At 44.2% G+C, this 22,041-nt stretch overlaps 1 protein-coding gene across 1 annotated transcript; it reads right to left on the bottom strand.

Moving 5' to 3' along the window:
* Positions 1-13: 13 nt before the first annotated feature.
* Positions 14-19,118, bottom strand: evpla (envoplakin a). The gene is made up of 22 exons (XM_066664351.1): positions 18,889-19,118; positions 14,123-14,222; positions 13,509-13,663; positions 13,115-13,238; positions 10,939-11,070; positions 10,358-10,399; positions 9,965-10,126; positions 8,563-8,670; positions 8,295-8,390; positions 8,041-8,151; positions 7,654-7,800; positions 7,407-7,561; positions 7,143-7,240; positions 6,892-7,064; positions 6,399-6,574; positions 6,074-6,212; positions 5,435-5,628; positions 5,164-5,314; positions 4,994-5,077; positions 4,105-4,212; positions 3,906-3,998; positions 14-3,797 (listed from the first exon to the last, which is right to left on the bottom strand). Exons 1-22 carry the CDS (start codon positions 18,948-18,950, stop codon positions 381-383), a joined length of 6,027 nt encoding a protein of 2,008 aa, XP_066520448.1. The 5' UTR covers positions 18,951-19,118; the 3' UTR covers positions 14-380.
* Between the last annotated feature and the right edge of the window lie 2,923 nt (positions 19,119-22,041).

Below are 22,041 nucleotides of genomic sequence, written 5' to 3'. Positions count from 1 at the left end.
ATATGTATAATTAAAAATGTTTCAATTTTTCCTCATGTCATCCAAATTAAGTAAACCAATACCTCAGCAGCAGAGGCTGAAGCCTTAAAATGAAAGCTCTTTATTCAAACTAAGCAAATGAAAATCCAGTAAATAAAGAAAGCCAGTGCATATCAGTTAGCGTGGTTTACATGACTATAACTGGTCACTCATTAATACCAAATCATTGCATGCTTATGTATTATGCCCGTTTAGCAATTGGCAACTTCGGAAGCATATTCTGGAGATGTATAATAAGCCAAGCATAGTATGAATCAAGATCATAAGCATTCTTGTTTTCCAGTGAGAATTCTTGTTTTCTAAATCTGCAGAATTTGTGCCAGTGACTTGGCTGTAAACGTCTAGTGATAGCTGTATGGAGATGATCTGTGGCTGTAATAGGATGGGACATAGACGGCCTCTTTGGAAGAGGCTGGAAGCATCAGAAGTCCTGACTCAGGGTCTGTCTTGCAGAGTGCCAGGGCTTGCTTGTAGTTGACCTTCTGCTTTGTAACTGGATCTGTCAAATCTTTGGCATAGTTGGCCTCTGTCTGAAGCTCTCTCATGATTGTGTTGTCGATCATTTTGGATTTTACAGCGTCTACAATGTTCACTCTGCCTTCTCTGCTAGGGTCGACCAGTCCTCCGGTCAGATACTGAGCTTCCATGTAGCGCATGGACATGTCTTTTGGCATCCATCCCTTCTGGACGGCTTCTCCCACTGAGAGGCGTTGTTTTGTTACTGGATCCTCAACCCCGTTACAAGCTTTCTGAGCAGTGAGCAACCGCTGAATTTGACTGGACTCAATCAGCCCACGATCTGCTGCTTTTTGGACCGAGTACCTTTCTTTGTTGTAGGGATCCACTATGCCACCAGTTGCTGCCTGCGCCTCCAGCAACCTGAAAGCAGTGCTGCTATCTATCAGCCCTTTGGTTTGGGCCATTTTCACAGACAAGCCAGAATTGGTGTCTTGGTCATACACTCCACAAATTGGGAGCTGTGAATCAAGGGACCTGCTGATGTTGTTGGTGTATAAGGGTCTCTGTGAAGTCATCTGACTGGCAACTGGTGTGATGGAAGACTGCTTTTTCGTTTCTCCTGCCACAAGGAGAGCAAACTCTGAGATGGGAATCTTGCCGTCTTTGTATTGTTGCAGCTGGTATTGAGTAATTTTGCCTTCTTTGAGGGCATTCTTTATGGAGTACTGCTTCCCACTCTTGCGATCTTGCAAGACAGATGTCTCCCCGTCACGTCCCACTGTAGTGACCTCTTCCCAGTCACACTCGAGCTCCTCGAGATGGATGTACTGGCTGCGATCTATCAGCCCTTGAACATAAGCATCATAAGGCGACATGTCTTTCCCGGTCTCAGGATCCAGGATGGTGATTCTGGTGGAGACATTTTTCTCCTGTGTGCGGGTTTCTAAGGCACTTTCCTCTTTCTTCAAGCTGTTCAGGAGCTCTGCGATGATGTTCTCTCGTTTGTGAATCCTGTCCTTCTCATCCAGGATATCTCTCTCTAGACGCTGAACGTCTGACTCCATCTTGATGCTCCTATGTCGGCTCATTTGATTTCTTTCACTCATTAGCCTGGACTGCTGCTGGAATGAGATGCTGATTTCTTTCTGTTCGCCCGCCATAGTTCTCAACTCTTGTTGGAGGTCCTGTTTTTCGTTCTGAAGGGAATCCCTTTGATGGGTTAAGTTATTCAATTCTTGAGAAGAGGTCGCTCTTCTGCTTTCCAGTCGCTGCAATTTCTCGGTAAGTCGACGGATTTCATCCTCCAGGTCTAGTCTTGCATTTTTCTGTTGGAGCACCTGATCTCTAAGACGAGAGCGCTCAGCCTCCACTGTTTGGTCTTTCTCCACCCTGACCACTTCTTTGTAGACTGTTCTCTCAAATGATTTCTCCTTCTGCAGGATGTCTATCTGGATTTTCAAATTCCTGATGTCCCGATCCAACCGCAAGACATCATTGCTTTCTTTGTCAAAATCTGCCCTGAGACCAGTGGTCAGTTTCTCCAGTTTTGGGTCCCTCTCTACCTTAAGAACTTCCTCCGTGACGATATATTCCTCAACCGGTGGTGGGGCATTCTCCAGGTCATAGATGCGAGTTTTGATTTGTGTCAGCTCAGCCTCCACCTGTACTCTTCTTTGCCTCTCATCACTTTCCTGAATAGTTCTCTCAATATCTTCTATCAGGGCTCTGAGTCGCTGAACCTCCTGGTCTGCTTTTCTGCGATTATTCACTTCCTCATCCAGAGTTCTTCCCAGCCTATCCACCTCCATAAACTGCCTTGGGTCTTTCTCTAATCTCACCATTTCTTGAACTACCACCTTCTCCTCTGGTCTCTGTCTCTCCAGCTGTATGTATTTATTCTGGAGGTCGAATACCATTTCCTCCATGGTTCTACGTCTCTGTGCCTCTTCGCGTAATTCCCTCCTTAGCCGGTCTGCCTCTTTCTCCAAGAGTGGATCATTGATATGCTTGACAACATCTTTAGTGACCACTTTAGTCTCTACTTTTGACTTCTCTGCTTTCAGGTCGTCTCGCTCCCACATTAGACGTTTCACTTCATCTAGGGAGGCGTTGAAGGTTCTCTCCAGGCTATTGATTTGTTCTGTGAGTTTTTGAATCTCTCTGACATTTTCTGGACTGCGTTCTTCTTTCACCACATCTTGGACCACATCTTTGTACTCAATTTTGGGCTTCTGAGCACGGATAACATCCAAATCAATTTTAACCGAACTGATTTGTCTCTCATAATCAGAGGTTTGTTTGGCGATGTCTTGCAGTTCTCTTCTCAACCGTGCTATCTCAGATTCAGTTTCTGGGGAAACCCTGTAGAGCTCGTTAATGATCTCCTTGACATCCACCTTTGGTTTTAGCTGCTCAATTTGGACATATCGTGACTGAAGCTCACTCAGTTCCCTCACAAGGACAGTATTTTGGTTTCTCTCATCTTCTATAGAGGATTGAAGTCTTGTGGACTCACTGATGAGCATAGGGTCTTTCTCAACCGTCTTCACCTCCTTGGTCACAATCTTGGGCTGTATGGTAGGGATGAGTCTCTCAAAAGAGCCGATCTGGGTTCTTACTTTGACAATTTCATTGTTCAAAGTCGTGGTCCTCTCAGTCTCATCTTCAATCTCCATCTTAAATGTTCTGACTGCCTTCAGCATCTCAGGATCCTTCTCTATTTTGACAACCTCCTTCTGGACTACCTTTTCTCTGATGGTGGGTCTCTTTTGCTCCAAGAAGTTCACCTCTGTTTTCAGTTGAACTTCTTCGGTATCTCTGATCTTGACCTCATTCAGCAGCCTGCTTATCTCATTCCTCAGCCTCGAAGCCTCCACGTCCAGCTGAGGGTCTCTCTCATAATTGGTGACCTCTCTTGTCACCAGTTTTGGTGTGCTGTTCTTAAATTCGCTTTCCAGAGAAGTGACCTTTCTTGTGAGAACCTCAATTTCACTTTGGGTTTTGGTGCGCTTCAAGGCCTCCTCATGGAGAGTTCTCTTAAACTCTTGCAAATCAGACTCGAGCTTTGGGTCACGGTAGTATTGCAGAACTTCTTTCTCTTCCACACGTTCAGTACCTCTTCTGCTCCTCAGGGACATTACCCTGTCCTTGAAGGTCCTGAGTTCAGACTCAGTATGAACACGTCTGGCATTTTCTTCTTTAAGCTGTTTCTGCAGGCTGTCAACCTCTACTAAAGATTGTTGTTGTTGTTGTTGCTGCTGCTGCTGCTGTTGCTGTACATACACTACCTTCTCTTCATTCTAAAGAAAGGAAGCAAAAGAAAACGGCATGATGTGCAGAAGGTTTTCTCTGAATTTACTAGTCCGAATTAGTTGCAACAAATCAAGGCTATGTTTAAACTGTTATACCTGAACCATGACATTCTTTGCCATGTCCATTTGGTTGAGAAGCTGCTCATTTGCAGCTGCTGTGTCAGCGTAGCGGTTCACTAGATCCTTTTCCTGTAGAACAAAAGGAAAAAATAGAAGTAGAATATTATTAGGGCATTTGATTTGATAAAATGTTATGGTGGTATTAAAACAAAAGTCTGGTTAAAGTTTGTCTCACCTGTTTTGCCACAGAGTCGGCCAGTGTGAAGGTGGGAGACCTTTTAGTATTGGTTACATCAGGGTTTTTGAGCGTAGCATTGTACTTGTCAGAGTTAACCTCATATTCCTGAAACATAACATAGAATACATGTTGACTAACCAGCCCTGGTGCATTCTTAAATTTAAGAAACGCCATATATTACCAGAAACTTTCTAATGATCCCATAATTTCTCAAAATGTTTTATTAAACCTCAGATTTTGGTGTTTCACTGGATCCGAATGTAACCCAAAGCCCGTTAGCTGAAGGGCTAGTGACATTGCGTTGGAACGAAAATGAAGACCGTGGGGATGGGGCACAAAATTGTGCAATGGCTTGAGTCCGCTGAAGGCTTTTCGTGGCAAGCTGGTGTTTCTCCACTTTGGCATGAGACTTGAGCGCATTCACACCCAAGATCCCTAACTGGATGGTGTTCTTGCAAAGTGCATAGCAAGCTTTATATTGATTACTGCGGAGCACTTACAACCAACTGCAAAAATTGTTACCAAACCATGTCTCGCAGAAAACACACTGACCCATGTTTTCCAAAGCAGCCGAATTAACTCCAGGGACATTACTTTGGTGACTGAGGCAGTAAATATCCAAACACGGGCAGGTATTGAGCTGTTAGTAGGCAAACAGGACCGCTTCCTGCCTGCGGTTATCATGGGATTTGTTGTTTAATCACCACGTACCAACATCGGAAGCACAGAGAACAGAGAACTAACTTCCGATTAGACTTCACTTCTCGGGAATTAACAGAAGTAAAAATTTAAGACCTTTGATGGACATCTGCCAGTTTTTAAGTCTTTTTAATACCTTAAATTTTAAGTTTCGAATTTTAGACCCTGATATGGTGATTTAACCTACATTGAGGAGATCCTGCAGTTCCTGAGAGAGGTCAAGTACTCTATCCACATCATCGCCTTTTCTCCTGATGTCCTCCACCACCCTCTGTTGAAAACACAATGGCAGGTAGCGTTAAGACTGTGGATTGTAAGACCCACATGTTGCATCTATAATACCGAAAAACAACCAACCTCCTGAGAAGCCTGCTTTGCGCTGATTTGGGACACGTCATCTCTTGGACTGATCTTGTTGTTGGGCAGATTATCTAGGAAGGTGTTCAGTGACTGGCTAGCATTCTGGAAGTCTTGATTTTTGCCAGCAGCACTTTGCAGAAGACGCTCTCTGTAAAAAAACAGTCAAAAACAGTTCCATGGTTTTCATAGATCTCATTTGTCCCTGAGTACATCCAAGTCTTTGTAAATCTATCCCATATTTAGATCTACACTTTTCTTTTCCACATACTTCTCTGTCAGCTGGTTGTTGATGTTAGCGTAGCGGCTCTGCAGGTTTTTCACCTTGGTCTCTTGTCTGCGAATATCTGGGCAGTACTCTTGATATCCCTGCTGAAGGGAGCTGCCAAGCTGTTTGGTGGTCTCCAGGTCCTTGTTTAGCTGCTGCAACTCAGGCTGAGCAGCTGTGACATCCTTTTTCAAGCTCTGGTTGGGGATTAAGATGGCAAAGGTCAGCAAGGAGGGAGAACAAGGTTTTCAAAGTCTATCCGTCACCGAATACTTACAGTACATTTTCCAAGGATTAAAATAAACACTGGGGGATGTTACATAAAAATGTGTTCAAAATCTTTGCCCAATGCCACGATTGTTTACACAATTAAACAGAGTTTAATTCACTTTTACAGCACTTTACTGAAAGTGGGAGGGAAGGGGTATAGTGTCCTGCCTGCTTTCAAAAGTTACATAGTACAGTTTCTGCAGTGCTGAGCTCAGAATATCACTGACAATTCAGTGGAGCGTTGCAATGATTTTGTAGCTGTCATTTTTATGTAAAATACTACCTAGTGTTGTTTTAAGGAACCCAAAGTGGTTATTCAGTAACATAATTTAAAGACTCCTCTGCAGCACTTTTTTGTATGAGTGTACTCACTTGCAGGTCCTTTATCCGGCTCTGGATAGCATTGGGAGAGTCAGGAATAGGGCCATCTTTACTCAGCTGCTTCTCAAGATCAGAAACGATTCCATCCACTTGCTTTATCTGGTTCTCCAAGTTGATGGCAGCAGTGGCTCTGCAAAATATATCCTTCATTATGAACTGGGTAAAGACTTTTTATTGTATGGCATTCATGTCTAAAATCAGATGTTATGTTTAAAAGGGTTTAGTTTAGAAACTCTGATCCATTCAGGCCTCTAGGTGTCAGTATAGTGGCTGTTTCATAACGTGAAAAAGAGTGAATCAAAGCTTGGTGCCGTACTTCTTGGTGTAGAGGTCGTTAAGCGTGGCGAGGCTGTCCTGTTTGTTTTTGTTCTGGTTCAGTTTCTCGGGCAGAGTTAAGGATGTTGGGCCGTTGTCCTGGGACAGAAGTGGCTCCAGATCTCTCTGAGCGGCGGCTTTCTGCTGCGCCAGCTGTTGCAGAGCCGCAGCGGTTTTCTGCAGGAAAATCACACAGATACAAAGATACTGCATCAAGGACCATCACCAGTAATGATCGATTAAACTCATGCACCACAGATTACTGTGAGTGAAACAACACTGAGCGAAGGAGATCATTTTCAATCATTCCTTCTTCATTATTGAAGACCTCACCTCCACCTGCTCTGCCTTTCACACATATAACATCACTCTGCTCTTCGCTGATGTAATTAACAGCAGAAGAATAACCCTGATGTTTCAGCTCTCCATATTTTAACTCTTTCAACGTTGTGTTTTAAAAATCCAGCTCATCGCCGACGCATTTGAGCCCTCACCTCCTGTTCCCTCAGGCGGTTAGCAAGGTCTTTAGCCGGGTCATTCCGGTCCAGTGGAGCTCTCATGCGGCTCAGGATGTCCTGCTCTGCCTTCGCCAGGTCCTTGTCCATCTGATCCACACGTCCTGCCAGTTCCACGGCTTTAGGGTTGTCAGGAACTTTGGACAGTGGAGCTGAAGCACAGCACAGGCATTGGTTTTGAAGACAGAGCAATGAACACCTTAGAAATGTATTAGTTTAACAGCGGTTACCTGCTCTCTGCACTCGTGACGGCTCCAATGTTTGACTCTTTAATGAAGCCCTCACCGCCGCTCGCCTTTTCTTCAGCTCTTCCAGCTCTTTCCCCAAACTATCACATCGCATCACAATACATTCAGTCTTTATTTACGTAGACAAAGACAGTCTTAACGAATACATTAAATCAGAACCAATATATAACAAGTATATTATGTTGATTATTACAGCCGGCCCCTATCTACCAGGTCACGCTGCTGAAAATAAAGATTAATTCTTACAGATCCACTTTGCTGATGGCCTCTGTATCAGGCGGAGGAATCAAGAAACACACTCCTGGGACACTCTTGGTCGCCCCATCGCTAGACTGCACCTCCCAGGCTGCGTTGTTGTTGTTGGACTTTAAGGAGAATCGCTCCCCTCTTGATATGGAGCCCTGAGAACGACAGAGCGATGTTTTAATTCGAATTTAATTTTAATGCTGCGTATGCGCACTGTAGTGTGACAGAACGTGTTTGTTTGTCTGACCTTGTCGCTTTTCCAGTCACACAGGGACTCGACGGTGGTGGCTCGGCTCGGGGGTGCTCGGCGAAGTTTGAGAGGGGCGATGGAGGTGCTGCGCTTCCTCAGATCGGAGAGCAACTGCTCGCTGCGCTGCAGAGGTCTCTCGTCGGCCTGAGAGAGAGTGGGAAGAGAGGTACGGATGGAGAGAGATTGGGCAGAGGTGAAGGATTGGCTTTTAGAAGCCTCGTGTTGTGATTTATTGCCTTTATGGCACCGTCGAATGTTCAGGGAATTACACCTGATTCATGGTGACGGTGACATATTTATGTTTTAAATGATTTATGATGGTTATTGAATGATATAAAATGGGTTTATCCATGGGTAAATACATTAAATATGATTAAACTGTACCTCCAACTGCAGCTGTTTCTCTGTGTTGGTTTTGTTGGCAATAGTTTTGGGGTCCAATGCAGCACTGAGTTCAGATAAATTTTCAGACAGGGTCTCAGCATCCAGATTGTACTGAGGAAAATGAGTTTAAACGAAGAATACATCACAGAGGAAACAAATGCATGTTCTGCTTGATGTAAAACCAGGCGCCAAATAGGGCGGCCAATCATAACCGAGCTCATTTACATATATCAGATAGTTCCATATCCGTTTACCTTTTTGTACTCGTCGACATTGTTCAGATGTGTTTCCTGGCAGATGCAGAGGTTCAGGAATTTCTCCCATTCATTCCTCAGCGTGTCTCTCTGAACCTGAAATACACGCAGCAGCACATTAGCGTATGATTCCTTTGCTTTGTTTAATTATTAAAAAAATGGTACCGTGTCTGATCAACTTTATCCAGACCATGCCACTGGTTTCCATTCATCGGTAGCTTAATTATCATTAAAGTATGTTAAAGGTGCGGTCAACAGTTTCTCTGACCTCAATGGCACTTGTAGCCGGATGTTTGAGCTCAATCAGACGATCGCCATCGTCCTGCAGTTTGTTCACCTCGCCCTCGTGAGACAGGAGACTGTTGTTTTTAAAGTTCTACAACAAATCATAGAGCAAAAAATAAGGGGTAAACATTTATTAGAATCAGGGTCGCAGTGGGTCCAGAGCCTACCTAGAATCATTAGGCCGGGAATACTCCCTATAGGGGGCGCCCACACAGACACAGGGAGAACACACCACACTCCTCACAGACAGTCACCTGGAGGAAACCCACGCAGACACAGGGAGAACACACCACACTCCTCACAGACAGTTATCCGGAGGAAACCCACGCAGACACAGGGAGAACACACCACACTCCTCACAGATAGTCACCCGGAGGAAACCCACGCAGACACAGGGAGAACACACCACACTCCTCACTGACAGTTATCCGGAGGAAACCCACGCAGACACAGGGAGAACACACCACACTCCTCACTGACAGTCACCCGGAGGAAACCCACGCAGACACAGGGAGAACACACCACACTCCTCACTGACAGTTATCCGGAGGAAACCCACGCAGACACAGGGAGAACACACCACACTCCTCACAGACAGTCACCCGGAGGAAACCCACGCAGACACAGGGAGAACACACCACACTCCTCACTGACAGTTATCCGGAGGAAACCCACGCAGACACAGGGAGAACACACCACACTCCTCACAGATAGTCACCCGGAGGAAACCCACGCAGACACAGAGAGAGAACACTCCACACTCCTCACAGACAGTCACCTGGAGGAAACCCACGCAGACACAGGGAGAACACACCACACTCCTCACTGACAGTTATCCGGAGGAAACCCACGCAGACACAGGGAGAACACACCACACTCCTCACTGACAGTTATCCGGAGGAAACCCACGCAGACACAGGGAGAACACACCACACTCCTCACAGACAGTCACCCGGAGGAAACCCACGCAGACACAGGGAGAACACACCACACTCCTCACAGACAGTCACCCGGAGGAAACCCACGCAGACACGGGGAGAACACACCACACTCCTCACAGACAGTCACCCGGAGGAAACCCACGCAGACACAGGGAGAACACACCACCGGAGCGGGAATCGAACCCACAACCTCCAGGTCCTTGGAGCTGTGTGATTGCGACACTACCTGCTGCGCCACCGTGCTGCCCAATTACTAATTGTATTTATCAAATATACAGAATTATTTAAAGATTATGCAATAACTTCTTTATACTGAGAATCACAGGGATGATTATGTTTCGATTGATGTTCTCATTTAAATACAAACGAGAAAATGAGTCATTCAGCCATTCTTCCAGACAAATAAAGTAAATCAACAAGTAAGCCTTAATAAAATGTCCTGACCTCGTATCGTCGCCGGACGTCCGGTGGGTCCACCATGTGGTCACTCCAGTCTTGTTGTAGGATCTTGGCCTGCTCGTCCTTGAGGTAGGACAGTTCTTTATTACAGCCCTGCATGTAGTCATACAGACTGTTCAGGTAGTGACGCCTCCACTTTGAGTTGTCCTAATAAAAACAACGGGACACACATTCACACAAACCAGCAAGTGGACGACCGAGGCTTTCTGTGTTAATTTTGAGCGCTGCCAGGACCCTGCATCTTGTTGCATTGGTTTATGTATTTTGGCATTACATTTAAAACATCAGGGGAAATGATCAATGATTAATAGAAATGCTCCATTTTGTATTTGGAATAACATTTTGTTACATTAATTATGCAGTGAGTCCATTTCTTACCAACAGATTGCTGTACTGCTTCTTGAGGGTATTGTACTCCTCCTGGAAGGACACACAGCAGTGGACAGAAGGACATCAGCGTTTTTGAAAACAATAGACCTTTCTTTGTTTAATTATTTTATTTTCTTGATTTATTCTTACTCCCTGCTTTGGACGAAGGCTGAACGAGTTTACCACGTATAAAAATGAGCATATCCTGCTTACACTTTATAATCCCATTAGGCACTTCATTATTCAAGTCATGTTTTCATTTAAAGCAACACTAGGCAAGATTTAGTATCTTTGCTGTTGGTCTCATCCCTACGGCAGCAGAGTGTAATTCACTTTTACAGCACTGTCTTGTAAAAACCAAGGGGGAAGGGGGTTTCCTGTTCACCCCCTAAAGTTACATAGTGCATTTTCTGCAGTGCTAAGCGCGATGTAAAAACCACAGTGGCTCTGTTCTCCTATTACAGCTCAGAGGAGCGTCACAATGATTTTGAAGCTGTGATTTTAAAGTTAACATACATCTTTACAAACCAGTGTTGCTTTTTCGACAAGAAAATGAAGCATTAAATGTGTCAGTGTTCATTGATGCCGACCTGAGAGCTGGTATTCCCCAGGCTGAGCTGTGTGTTGTAGCTCTCAATCTCGTTGTGTAGAATATTATGGGCTGCGATCTGTTTCTCCAGGTCATTGATGGTGGGTCCATACGCCTCTGAGTTTACAACTTTCTGTAAAACAAAAATATACATTGGGTCAAAGTGTGAGAGCTCTGTGAGAGACGGAAAAACCCTGAAACAAGTGGCAATGCAAGCAACCACAGTCGTGTTAACAGAGTTAATGTGAGTTGTGTTTAATCACCAAGTCCTTTTACAATGTCTGTGTAAAGCAGAGGCGATTGCTCTAAGACTGCGAGGGAAGCTCAGCTTCCCCTAAAATGTCATAAAATAAGTGATCAAATATAAACTGTGGTGTGTACATGTCATTGAATAAATATACACTACAACACGCTCAACTTTTGTTCAGAATCAGCTTCTTATCACTGGTAAAGACGCTGCTTTCCTCTCAATCATTCCCGCAGCTTCACAGTGCTTTAAACAGTCCACAGAGTTCAATAGCGAAGCAGCGAAGTGCAGCGAAACGAGACGAGTCATTGGATAAATGCTGGGCTTTGCCCCGCCCATCGGACGCTCAGCTTCTCTGGGGGTCTATGGGGCAGTGGGCTGGCCTCGGCTGGCCCGGACGCTCGGCTTCTGCATGATGATTGGATGATCTGTCTGAGGCTGAATCCCTTTTTGATTGACAGCGAAATGAGCGAATCAGCGATCCTTTGGTGTAAAGATCCGTGGGAGCATTACATTTTCATTCTGTTCTGAGTTGAACCAGACTTTCTTAATCCTCTTAGCGCCATTTTCTTTGTTAAAAACGAAAAGCGACAAATCGAGCTTCTATTTCTGGTGGGTTTTTTGTAGCTGCTTGTGTTTGGAGACTGGCTTCTATCACTCTTTCTGACTTCTATCACAGTTTCTGTCCAGCGGGTGCTGCTGAGCCCCTCCACCGTCAAAAGGAACGGAGGGTAGAATTTACGTGTAAATATACCAACACATTTTATGATGTAGGCCGAAACTGAGCTTCGCCTCCTTGAAAGACCAGCATCTGCCACTGGTGTAAAGAGATGTTCTGAGAAAATCTGTTTCCTTAACACTGCATTTCGAAAGTTCCTAAACGTGAGTGAGTGGGACCATCTTGTGGTGAATATTAAGACCATCCATGTGTGAGTATGTGAATGAGTGAGTGAGTTACATCCATGAAGCTGTCTGTGTATTTGTGATGCAAACATGCTTTGATCATTTATACATTTTCTGAAACCGTGTATCCAATTCAGGGTCGGAGCCTACCCAAAATCACTGGGCGCAAGGACCACACCCTGGAGGGGGCGCCAGTCCTATACAGGGCGACACACACTCACATGTTCACACCTACGAACAATTTTGAGCCGCCAATCCACCTACCAACGTGTGTTTTTGGACTGTGAAAGAATTTTAATAACACGATGTCAGTGGAGCTCAGCACGCTTGCAGGAGAACACTAAGTGCCTCGTTCTGTTGTTAGCTAACACTTGCCTACATCGGCTATAATTATAGCACATTAAGGTTAGCTAATCAAATTAATATTTTTTCACTGTGAAATTTGAGATTTTGTGATGTTTTGAAAATTTTACCTAAAGAATCATATTCTAATATAATCTTTGTGAGATCACAGCCCTTAAGTTTAAAAACCTGTGCACATCCACCACATGTTGGATCAGAGACTGCAGTTGATTACTCTGCTTCTCTACATTGTTAAAAATTTCTTGTAAATTTTACAGTAAAATACTGGCAGCAGAGTTCCCAGCCATTTACCGTATTTTTACAGGAACACTACTGTATTTCAAATTTACAGCATATTACTGTAATTGAGTAATACAATAATTTACTGTAAATACTGTGATTTACAGTAAAATACTGGCAGCAGAGTTCCCAGCCGTTTACTGTATTTTTACAGGAACACTACTGTATTTCAAATTTACAGCATATTACTGTAATTGAGTGATACAATAAAATGCTGTAGCAGACTTGCTGTAAATTTACAGTATGTTTACAGTGTATGGTTTAGTAATTGACTGATTTGTTGCCTCAGGTGATTTAGAGCTGGGGGAATGATAATCTGTGTGTTTCTCAGTCGACGAGAGGAGATACGACAGAGCCAGTGTTTTTCTTTCTGACCCTCACTCACCTGTTTCTGGTTAAACACCTGACCCCAGTTGATGCGCGGCTGAATGCCCACCTCCCCCATCGGCTCGTACAGTTCGCGGTACAAAGAACAGTCCTTCAGCCAGCGCTCATGGAGACGGCTCACACTGAAACAGAGAGAAAATAAGGTTTTGTGATGAGCATTGAATGAAAAGGTGCTGTGTGTTCACATGACTGTAATGAAGTTATTATGTGTATATAAGATTAACCCCGTTCGGTATCTGTAGTCATTAATATGTTGGGTATACACTGCTTCCTTCCTGACACTTCCACTCAGACAATTGTAAAGAACTACAAATCCCAGTCTCATTTGTGGCAGTTAATGAGTGATTTTTAGGTCAGCTGTAGTTCTGTGTTTGGTAAACATCATCACTCACTCGTTCTCTATCTCTCCAGCCTGGGGGTGGCCCAATTTCTTAGCTTTGTCCAAATCCAGGTACAGATCCTTCAGGAGCCCCTCAGCCTCGGTCAGACATTCAGCAACGTCCTTCTGGTTCTTCAGAGGCTGTTTCTTTTTATCATTTTCTACGTCCTGAAAGAGAGAGAGGGAAAGAGAGAGAGAGAGAGAGAGGGAGAGAGATGTGTTGACTCCTCTTGTTGATTCTGCTTATTTTTCATTCCTAACTTTAATATTTAAAAGGCTGGAGGAAAAAAAAAAAAAGAGAGAGAGAGAGAGAGAGAGAGAGAGAAAGAGAGACAGACAGAGAGAGAGAGAGAGAGAAAGAGAGGGATAGAGTGAGAGAGAGAAAGAGAGAGAGAGGCTGAAAGAGAGACAGACAGAGAGAGAGAAAGAGAGAGAGAGAGAAAGTGAGAGAGAGAGAGAAAGTGAGACTAAAGAAAAATAAAGAAATAGAAGGAAAGAGACAGAACAGCAGTGAGGGGTAAGACAGGTTTAGAGAAGAGATCAAAAGAGAAAAGGAATCCAGTTGAGGAAAGTAAAGGAGTGGGTGAGAGGAAATGAGAAACAAGAAAAAATGGAAGGTTTTCTCACAACGACCAGCAGCTCCTCAGCTCTCAGCACATCTTTTTCCACCGTGTCAGCATTCTTCTGCATCCGAGCGATCACCAGGGCCAGGTCAGTCGCCTGAGACCTGAAAGGGTCAGGGTCAGAGGTCATGGTCAGTGAAATACGCGTGATCACTGTGTATAAGAGCTATGCTAAATGTAAAACGTGAGCACTCCAACATCCTTCTTTTCAATCTTTCACTGGCACAGCCTCGTTGTTGTGAATATTGATTAATAAAACAATGCCTGTATACTTCACTGTCTGCCATAGCTTAGACAAGCGCTTTGACATTGTCACTAGCCACAATCAATAATAAATTAAGGGAAAATACTCTGTACTCTGGTTTAAGGACTAAGCTCTGTTCTAGATTAAATACCAGGCTTAACTGGCATGTGGAAATCTGTCCTTAAAAGGTGAAAGAAGTATGTGAGCACTTAAAACAGGTTTGGCATTAGCATCACTGCTACTGACATGACAAACTAGTGTGTGCAGGTTGGGTGGACATGATGTGTCAAAAGATTGATGTCTTCAGCCTGGAATTCAATGAATATCTGTCATTCCACAACTCTCTCTCACACTTTCTCTCTCTCACTCTCTCTCTATCTCTCTCTCCCTCTCCTCTCTCTCTCTCTCTATCTCTCTCTCTCTCTCACCCTCTCCTCTCTCTCTCTCTCTCTCTCTCACCCTCTCTCTCTCTCTCTCTCTCTCTCACCCTCTCCTCTCTCTCTCTCTCTCACCCTCTCTCTCTATCTCTCTCTCTCTCTCTCTCACCCTCTCTCTCTCTCTCTCTCTCTCTCTCTCTCTCTCACCCTCTCTCTCTATCTCTCTCTCTCTCACCCTCTCTCTCTATCTCTCTCTCTCTCTCACCCTCTCTCTCTATCTCTCTCTCTCTCTCTCTCACCCTCTCTCACCCTCTCTCTCTCTCTCTCTCTCCCTCTCCTCTCTCTCTCTCTCTCTCTCTCTCTCTCACCCTCTCCTCTCTCTCTCTCTCTCACCCTCTCTCTCTCTCTCTCTCTCTCTCTCTCACCCTCTCCTCTCTCTCTCTCTCTCACCCTCTCTCTCTCTCTCTCTCTCACCCTCTCTATCTCTCTCTCTCTCTCTCCTGAGAGCAAGGAGACGGCGGACCACTGTTGACCCACTGAGGGCAAAGAATTTTAGACAAAATGCCACATTTTAGCACTTTTCCATTCACGGTCCAATTTACATTTTTCCCTTCTTTAGATTTTGTTATTCTTTAAAAATAAGATTAGTAAATCATTTTAATCCAACATTTTTATCATAATCATTTTATATCAGTCTTATACTCATTATTATATCTCTCAGAGTTGTTGGTAATATTTGCATTAGTTTGTTTTTCAGAATAAAAGTCTCTGTGAGTGTAAAATCTGTTTGAGGAGATTATAAATGAGTTCTATCCGGTACCGGACAGTAATCTGAGGGGTCCGATGGTGGACCAGCAGTGGGCTACAGTCAATGGTGTGAGTGTCTTTGGGTGTGAGTCGTCTGGGACTCTCGCTCTATCACGTTTACATCTGTATCTGAGTATTCTCAGTTTCCTCGAACACACCCTAAGAGAACAAAGACTAGAACAATAAGGCATACCAAAACCCTCATGATTTAATCCCTTTTGTTCTGCTTTTATCCCATGTGATTAAACTGATCCAGAGACAGTCTCTTTATTAATCGAATGTTATCCTTCAATACATGCTCTGCAGGTTTTAAAAGAAACAAAATATATTTGCTAAATATGTCATACTAACTTTCCACAATGTCTCAGGAGTCTTTCAACAAAACTTTAAAAAAAAATAAATGTTAAGCTAACGGCTCATGTTAGTCTATATATAGGCACCTTATACATATTCACTCTTAGCAACATTACCAGCAACACAACCTAGAAGCTGGTCAGATAAAACATTGATGAAATCTTCTAAAATTCCCTCACTTTCATCTGAATATCTTGTCAGAAAACCTTCCTTTTTGTTCCTCATAAACAATGCTAACAATGCTAACGATGCTAACAACGCTAACAATGCTAGTCAAACCCTCACTTTGCGATTCATCTGGACTGTGTAGAAACCACTGGTTTCCTGAGATCACTGAAGGCTTTCAAAGTTGTTCCATATGATAATACTGCATTTTAAAAACTATCCTAAAAAGCACTAGCATTGCCCAGCTGCAAATACTGAGCAGAAAACACATCTTAGAACAGGCTAGCAGAAGACTAGTCTGAGAAAGCTTTAGAGCAACAAAAAAATATGGTGTATTTTATTAAAATGACTCCGATTTTTTAAAGTGATGATACAATCATGAGGCTAACATATAAGCTATCACAAAAAACAAAGCAGCATCATTTTAGCTAACATCAAGAATGAAGTTTTAATATATTAATATGCCTCAAAGTTCAAAAGCGGTGATCAAATATCAAGTCTGACAGAAACTAGCATGCAATAACATTCTGGGACTTTTCCCTAAGTTGACTCACTCATCTTTGAGCAAACCTGATTGTGATTGGAGCTTGACCTTCAATTATTAATGAACAATGGTTGTTGACATTGAGATTGACTCTTTTGAACAGTGTATTTATCTTTAATATTTTTATTTTTTTATATTGCGCAAATATGGACAAACGTAATAATTACTCATAATCAGTGTTAACCCACTAAACAGGTTTTACTTTGTGTAGATTCAGCTCCCATTGAGAACCACAACCTTCACTTACGTTTAAACCTAGGCGTGGATCTCAGCTAATGTTTGGTGTAAATCTTATTTGGTTGATTACAAAAGAAAAATTCCTGTAGTTAAATAGGGTTAAAGGAACATAAGGTACACAATTACAGGTCAGTACTAATCTAATGCCATTGGATAATTTCATTTAATTCACTTTTGACATTAAATGAACGCATGAATGGCTAATAATACGGTGGAGAGCTTTTAAGCAACAACCAGTGTGTAGTACCTCCATAAATTATACAGAGAGATACCTACCCTTTTTAAAATATCATATTACCTACTTTTTACCAACCATTACCAAATCCTAATTAAAATATATACTTCATCTTTGCATAGTTCTATCTACGCTATCAATCTATGTTAAGTATTGTGTAAACTATCGTGTCTCCCACACCCTCTGAACAATTAGCAGTTTATAGGGTTTTAATGGGAGTCTGTATCTACACAGAGGCACTCCTCCATCTTTTGGGTGTTGGCCCATCTTTTTTCATCTCTTTGTCATTCACTTCCTGTCAAAAGTCATTTGTCTTTCATCTCGGTTCATTTGAAATCTTTCTTGATCTGAAAGAAGCAACAGAAAAGTGACTGTATGAAAGTTTGTGGTCACTACCCAGTAAACAAGTAACGTCCCCGGACGTTCAAAATAGGTCTAAAAGTAGTCTGTCCGTCAAGGACATATTTTAAACGTCAATGGACGTCCAAAATCCATCTTAATAAGTTAGTTAAGTGGTGACCAATCGATAACGTCAGTGGACGTCCAAAACGCGTTTTATACAAGTCATTTACTTCGGGACCAATTAATAACGTCAACGGACGTCCAAAATACGTCTAATAGTCGTCTTTTCAATGTCTGTGTTTGGACGTCTTTTCAACTTTCATTTTCAACCTTAAGAGAACGTTGATTAGATGGCAGTCATTACGTTATTTCAACGTTGAATCAACGGCTAATTGTTTACTGGGTAGGATTAAACCCAGAGGCAGAGGGATTGCATCTCTTTGTTAGCGCTGTACGTGAACCACGAAGGTCATTGGCGACTTGTGCTAAATGAGTAGCTACATTAGCGCAGCACGACTCTGTTGCTGTGGGCACTGGATATGCAGGCGGTGACTGCGGAGGAGACAACATTGACACATAGGTAGATCACATTACTCTGCATCTGTCCGATTCACGTTTCGACAAGAGCGGGATGAATCAAGGAGTTTGGAGGTGACTAATTATAGAAATGTTTTTAATTCCGTTTTTCTACTGTACTCTCCCATGTCCTCTTTCTGCAACCACAGTGGCACTTGGACTACACCCATCTCATCTCTCTGTTTACAAAGCAAAGCCATCTCTGACCTAGAACACAGAAAAAAAAAGCTCTTCACGGACCGAGGGTTAAGAATGTACTCTATATCTATGTAAAAAAAAACTTAATATTAGAAAGAAACAAGTCAATCTCAGGGTCTATCTCCACTTATAGAAGCTACAGGCTAATATTTGTAGATACAATAGTACAGCTTCCCTGATCCTCATTAGACACTGGGACCACTATCCCATTTCCAGGGCCCTGGTCCTAGAACTAAATGTGTGGGCCACACTCCAGCAGCAGATACTCAACAACTCCTAGTGAACTCATAGTTGTAGTTTCTACTAACTAGTGATAATTCAGTAACTGCTTTGAAATATTAGGGTATGGACTATATATATGGGTCTCAAAAGTGATTCACCCCGCGTGGTTCCCCTTGGTGTTGAAGCATGATGACGACTGTAACGATAGCACATGCCACTTTCAGTGCCAAATTAACCTTAATTTAACCTAATTCTCTGGACAGGAAGGGGAAGGCAGGGAAGCGTGCGAGAGCAGGGGACATATGACCCACGTGACGCAGAAGCTGACCGAGTTTTAAACTCGGAACTCCACCTTGGCTCCAGTTACCACTTTCTCCAGCAGCAAGTGCTGCCCTCAGATAAAGAGGAGGGCTGGAATAAAGGCAGAAAGAAGCAGACACAGAGGCAGAAAGTAGCAGGACACACTCACTTGGTCAGTTTGGTGGTGCCTTTGAGGGTCCCATCCTTGCTGGAGTCTTTCTTCCTGAACATCCTGCAGCTTTAGTGGAGGTGAACGTCACCTTCTCAGAGCGCGTGTAATGGGTTTCTCTGAGTCTCAGAGCTGCTCTCTGGGCCTTCCTCTCACACTCCTGGGCTTACGGCTCTTTCTCTGTGCGTATACACACAGACACACACACACACAGACACTCTTCGCAGCTCTCCGAGGGTGTGTGTGTGTGTGTACGGTCCCCTGAAGTGTCACGGTGTTAAAAGTGGAGCTGTTTGTTTGTACCTGCTCCGCCCTGAAGGAACAGGTGTCGTCTCGAGCAACCGGGCGGACCTGTTCTACGCTCCCATTTCTCTCTCTCTTGCTCTAACACACACACACACACACACAGATCTTTCATCCATCCCTTTCACTGTGTTCTTGGCATTGTAACACACTCACACAAGCATCCCTCTATGCGCCCAGAGAAAAGCATGTCACAAGTTTACTGCAAAAACTGCAATGGGACATTTCTGTAAGCATTTGATGGTAGTCATTAGTGACGTTAGTCAGCTACTGACATTAAATGGTTAGCTCTGGATCTCAAACACCACTCCAGCTCCTCCCAAACGTATTAGACGCTGCTCCATTACATCAGGACATGCAGTTCCACCGCTCCAAACGCCAAAGCTGGAGGGCAATACACTCCTCTGTGCCATGTGCAGCTGCTCCAGAGCATCCCATGCTTCATTTCTATGGAGATGTTTGTGCATCTCCATGTGGCAGAGAAAGCCTTAAAGCACATGAAAAATGTATCACACACAGATTTTACACGTGTGAATCATCACCTTCATTTTCCCTGAACGCCCTTGTGTGCTGAGAGTGGCGAAGGGTGGCTTGTGTTTGGGAATGTGACCGAACCACTTTGTCTGAGCCGGGCTACAGGCGGCAAGCCCACATTTCCAGAACACAATCGCTAGGGAGGGTGACTGTGAGTCAGAGTCTTTCTCTCTCCTCTCTCCCCCTCCCTTTGTACACTAAAGATCCAAAAGGTTTATAGACACCACATGCAATTAGGGGATTCAGCTACTTTGAGGTGCACCTATTGTGGACGCATGTTACGCCTGAGGCCATCGCCTTGGAACTGTGTGCTCAGGAGTGGTGCGGCTCCATACAATACGTCTGGGATGAGTGGCTGTGGGGTTTGTGATGCAGAGCTAGTCGTCCTACGTCAGTGCCAGACCTCACTAAAGGTCTTGTGTCTAAAGGCCGTCGAATCCTTACAGAAACTTGTCCAGAGAAAGACACGTATAAGAAGAAAAAAATATATAAATCCAAGTCAATTTGGAGCATTTCTATTGGTTAATTCATCGTGAAGCACATGTTTTTCCTTGACTATATATAGTTTCTAATATTCCCAGAAGAGCAGACACTTTTGAGTCTCCAATCCACCTACCAACTTATGTTTTTGGAGTGTGGGAGGAAACCAGAGCACCCGGAGGAAACCCACGCAGACACGGGGAGAACACACCACACTCCTCACAGACAGTCACCCGGAGGAAACCCACGCAGACACAGGGAGAACACACCACACTCCTCACAGACAGTCACCCGGAGGAAACCCACGCAGACACGGGGAGAACACACCACACTCCTCACAGACAGTCACCCGGAGGAAACCCACGCAGACACAGGGAGAACACACCACAGTCCTCACAGACAGTCACCCGGAGGAAACCCACGCAGACACAGGGAGAACACACCACACTCCTCACAGACAGTCACCCGGAGGAAACCCACGCAGACACAGGGAGAACACACCACACTCCTCACAGACAGTCACCCGGAGGAAACCCACGCAGACACAGGGAGAACACACCACACTCCTCACAGACAGTCACCCGGAGGAAACCCACTAAGTCACAGGGAGAACACACCACACTCCTCACAGACAGTCACCCGGAGGAAACCCACGCAGACACAGGGAGAACACACCACACTCCTCACAGACAGTCACCCGGAACCTCCTCAGAACCGCAGAACTGCAGCATGTAATTTTTGGAGGAGGGTAGGAAACAACTCCCTCTCTCACTCGGTTTCAGCAAAAATACTAAATCGTAAACATTGTTTCTTTAAAAGCGACACAGAAGCTCAACGCTGCTTCTCCGTGTACAGTCTTCACCCGAGACAGCACTGAATAGTTGATAAAGATCTGAGAGCTCAGCTCTTATCGGATAAATACGCAGGTCCTACACCAGGAAGAGGTACCAGACTGGTATCCAGTGTAAGGATTTAAGCACAGGGCTGATGTGATGTTGTGTGGTGCTCTGGAAGTCCAATAAGGAGACCACTACTGTGATCAACTGTGCTGGAGATAAAGGTGTGGACGAGTTTCTCCAGGGTCTGGTTTAGTCAGAACATCTTGGATCTTGTGTTTTAAAGTTGTTAAACGAAGTATGACGCAATGTATCTGAATTTTCAGGGACAGAAGATAATCAATGAAAGTTATACAAGCTTTAGTTACATGCCAAAGTATTTCTTGTATGAATGTGTGTGCGCTGCATTCCTCTGGTCCGGATTTCACTGTCTGCTCGGCTCGGCTCTGCAAGGAGTTGTGGAATGTATGAAGGAATCCTGCTCCCTGCCGCAGTGATAAAGATCTTCAGTGAAAGGCTGAATGAAACTCAGCCATCAGAGACGGTCAGAAAAGAGCATCCAAGCGCAGCAGAGGTGTGTGGAGGATGGAGGAGGCTGGGGAAAGGTTTCACAGGTTGTGCACGACCACAGTAGCATCCTTTATAACGAAAGGTCTGAGCTACTGAGGCTCACCTGTCGTGGACACACTTTAGAGCCTAACGTGACTGTGCTAGAGGGGTGTAAAGCACTGGGCTGTGGAGCCATGAAACTGTTGTCTGGGGTGAGAAGAGATCAGCTCTTCTCAGGTGAAGACTACACGGAGAAGCAGCACTTACCTTGTATAATGCGCCCAAGTGAACACTAGATAGGATGACATTTTTGCTCCTGGGCTCCCGCTAGAGTTACAGAATGAAATCAAGGGGAAGGGGGAGTGGCTTCCTACCCTTCTCCAAGAGTTACATGGTGCAGTTTCTGAAGCGCCGAGCCCAGAATAGCAATGACAGAGGACCCAATCTCCCT

This window comes from Hoplias malabaricus, chromosome 3 (genome assembly GCF_029633855.1).
Source record: "Hoplias malabaricus isolate fHopMal1 chromosome 3, fHopMal1.hap1, whole genome shotgun sequence".
NCBI lineage: Eukaryota > Metazoa > Chordata > Actinopteri > Characiformes > Erythrinidae > Hoplias > Hoplias malabaricus.
Note: the sequence above shows the minus strand (reverse complement) of the source record. Positions and strands in the feature narration are given on the sequence as shown.

What these genes read in the sequence shown, in the direction of transcription:
- evpla (XM_066664351.1), bottom strand. Translation starts at nt 18,950, where the DNA reads ATGTTCAGGAAGAAAGACTCCAGCAAGGATGGGACCCTCAAAGGCACC. An exon ending in GGCACCACCAAACTGACCAA is followed by an intron (nt 14,223 to 18,888) that starts GTGAGTGTGTCC and finishes TGACCCTTTCAG; the next exon opens with GTCTCAGGCGACTGACCTGG. An exon ending in CCGACTCTGTGGCAAAACAG is followed by an intron (nt 3,999 to 4,104) that starts GTGAGACAAACT and finishes TTTGTTCTACAG; the next exon opens with GAAAAGGATCTAGTGAACCG.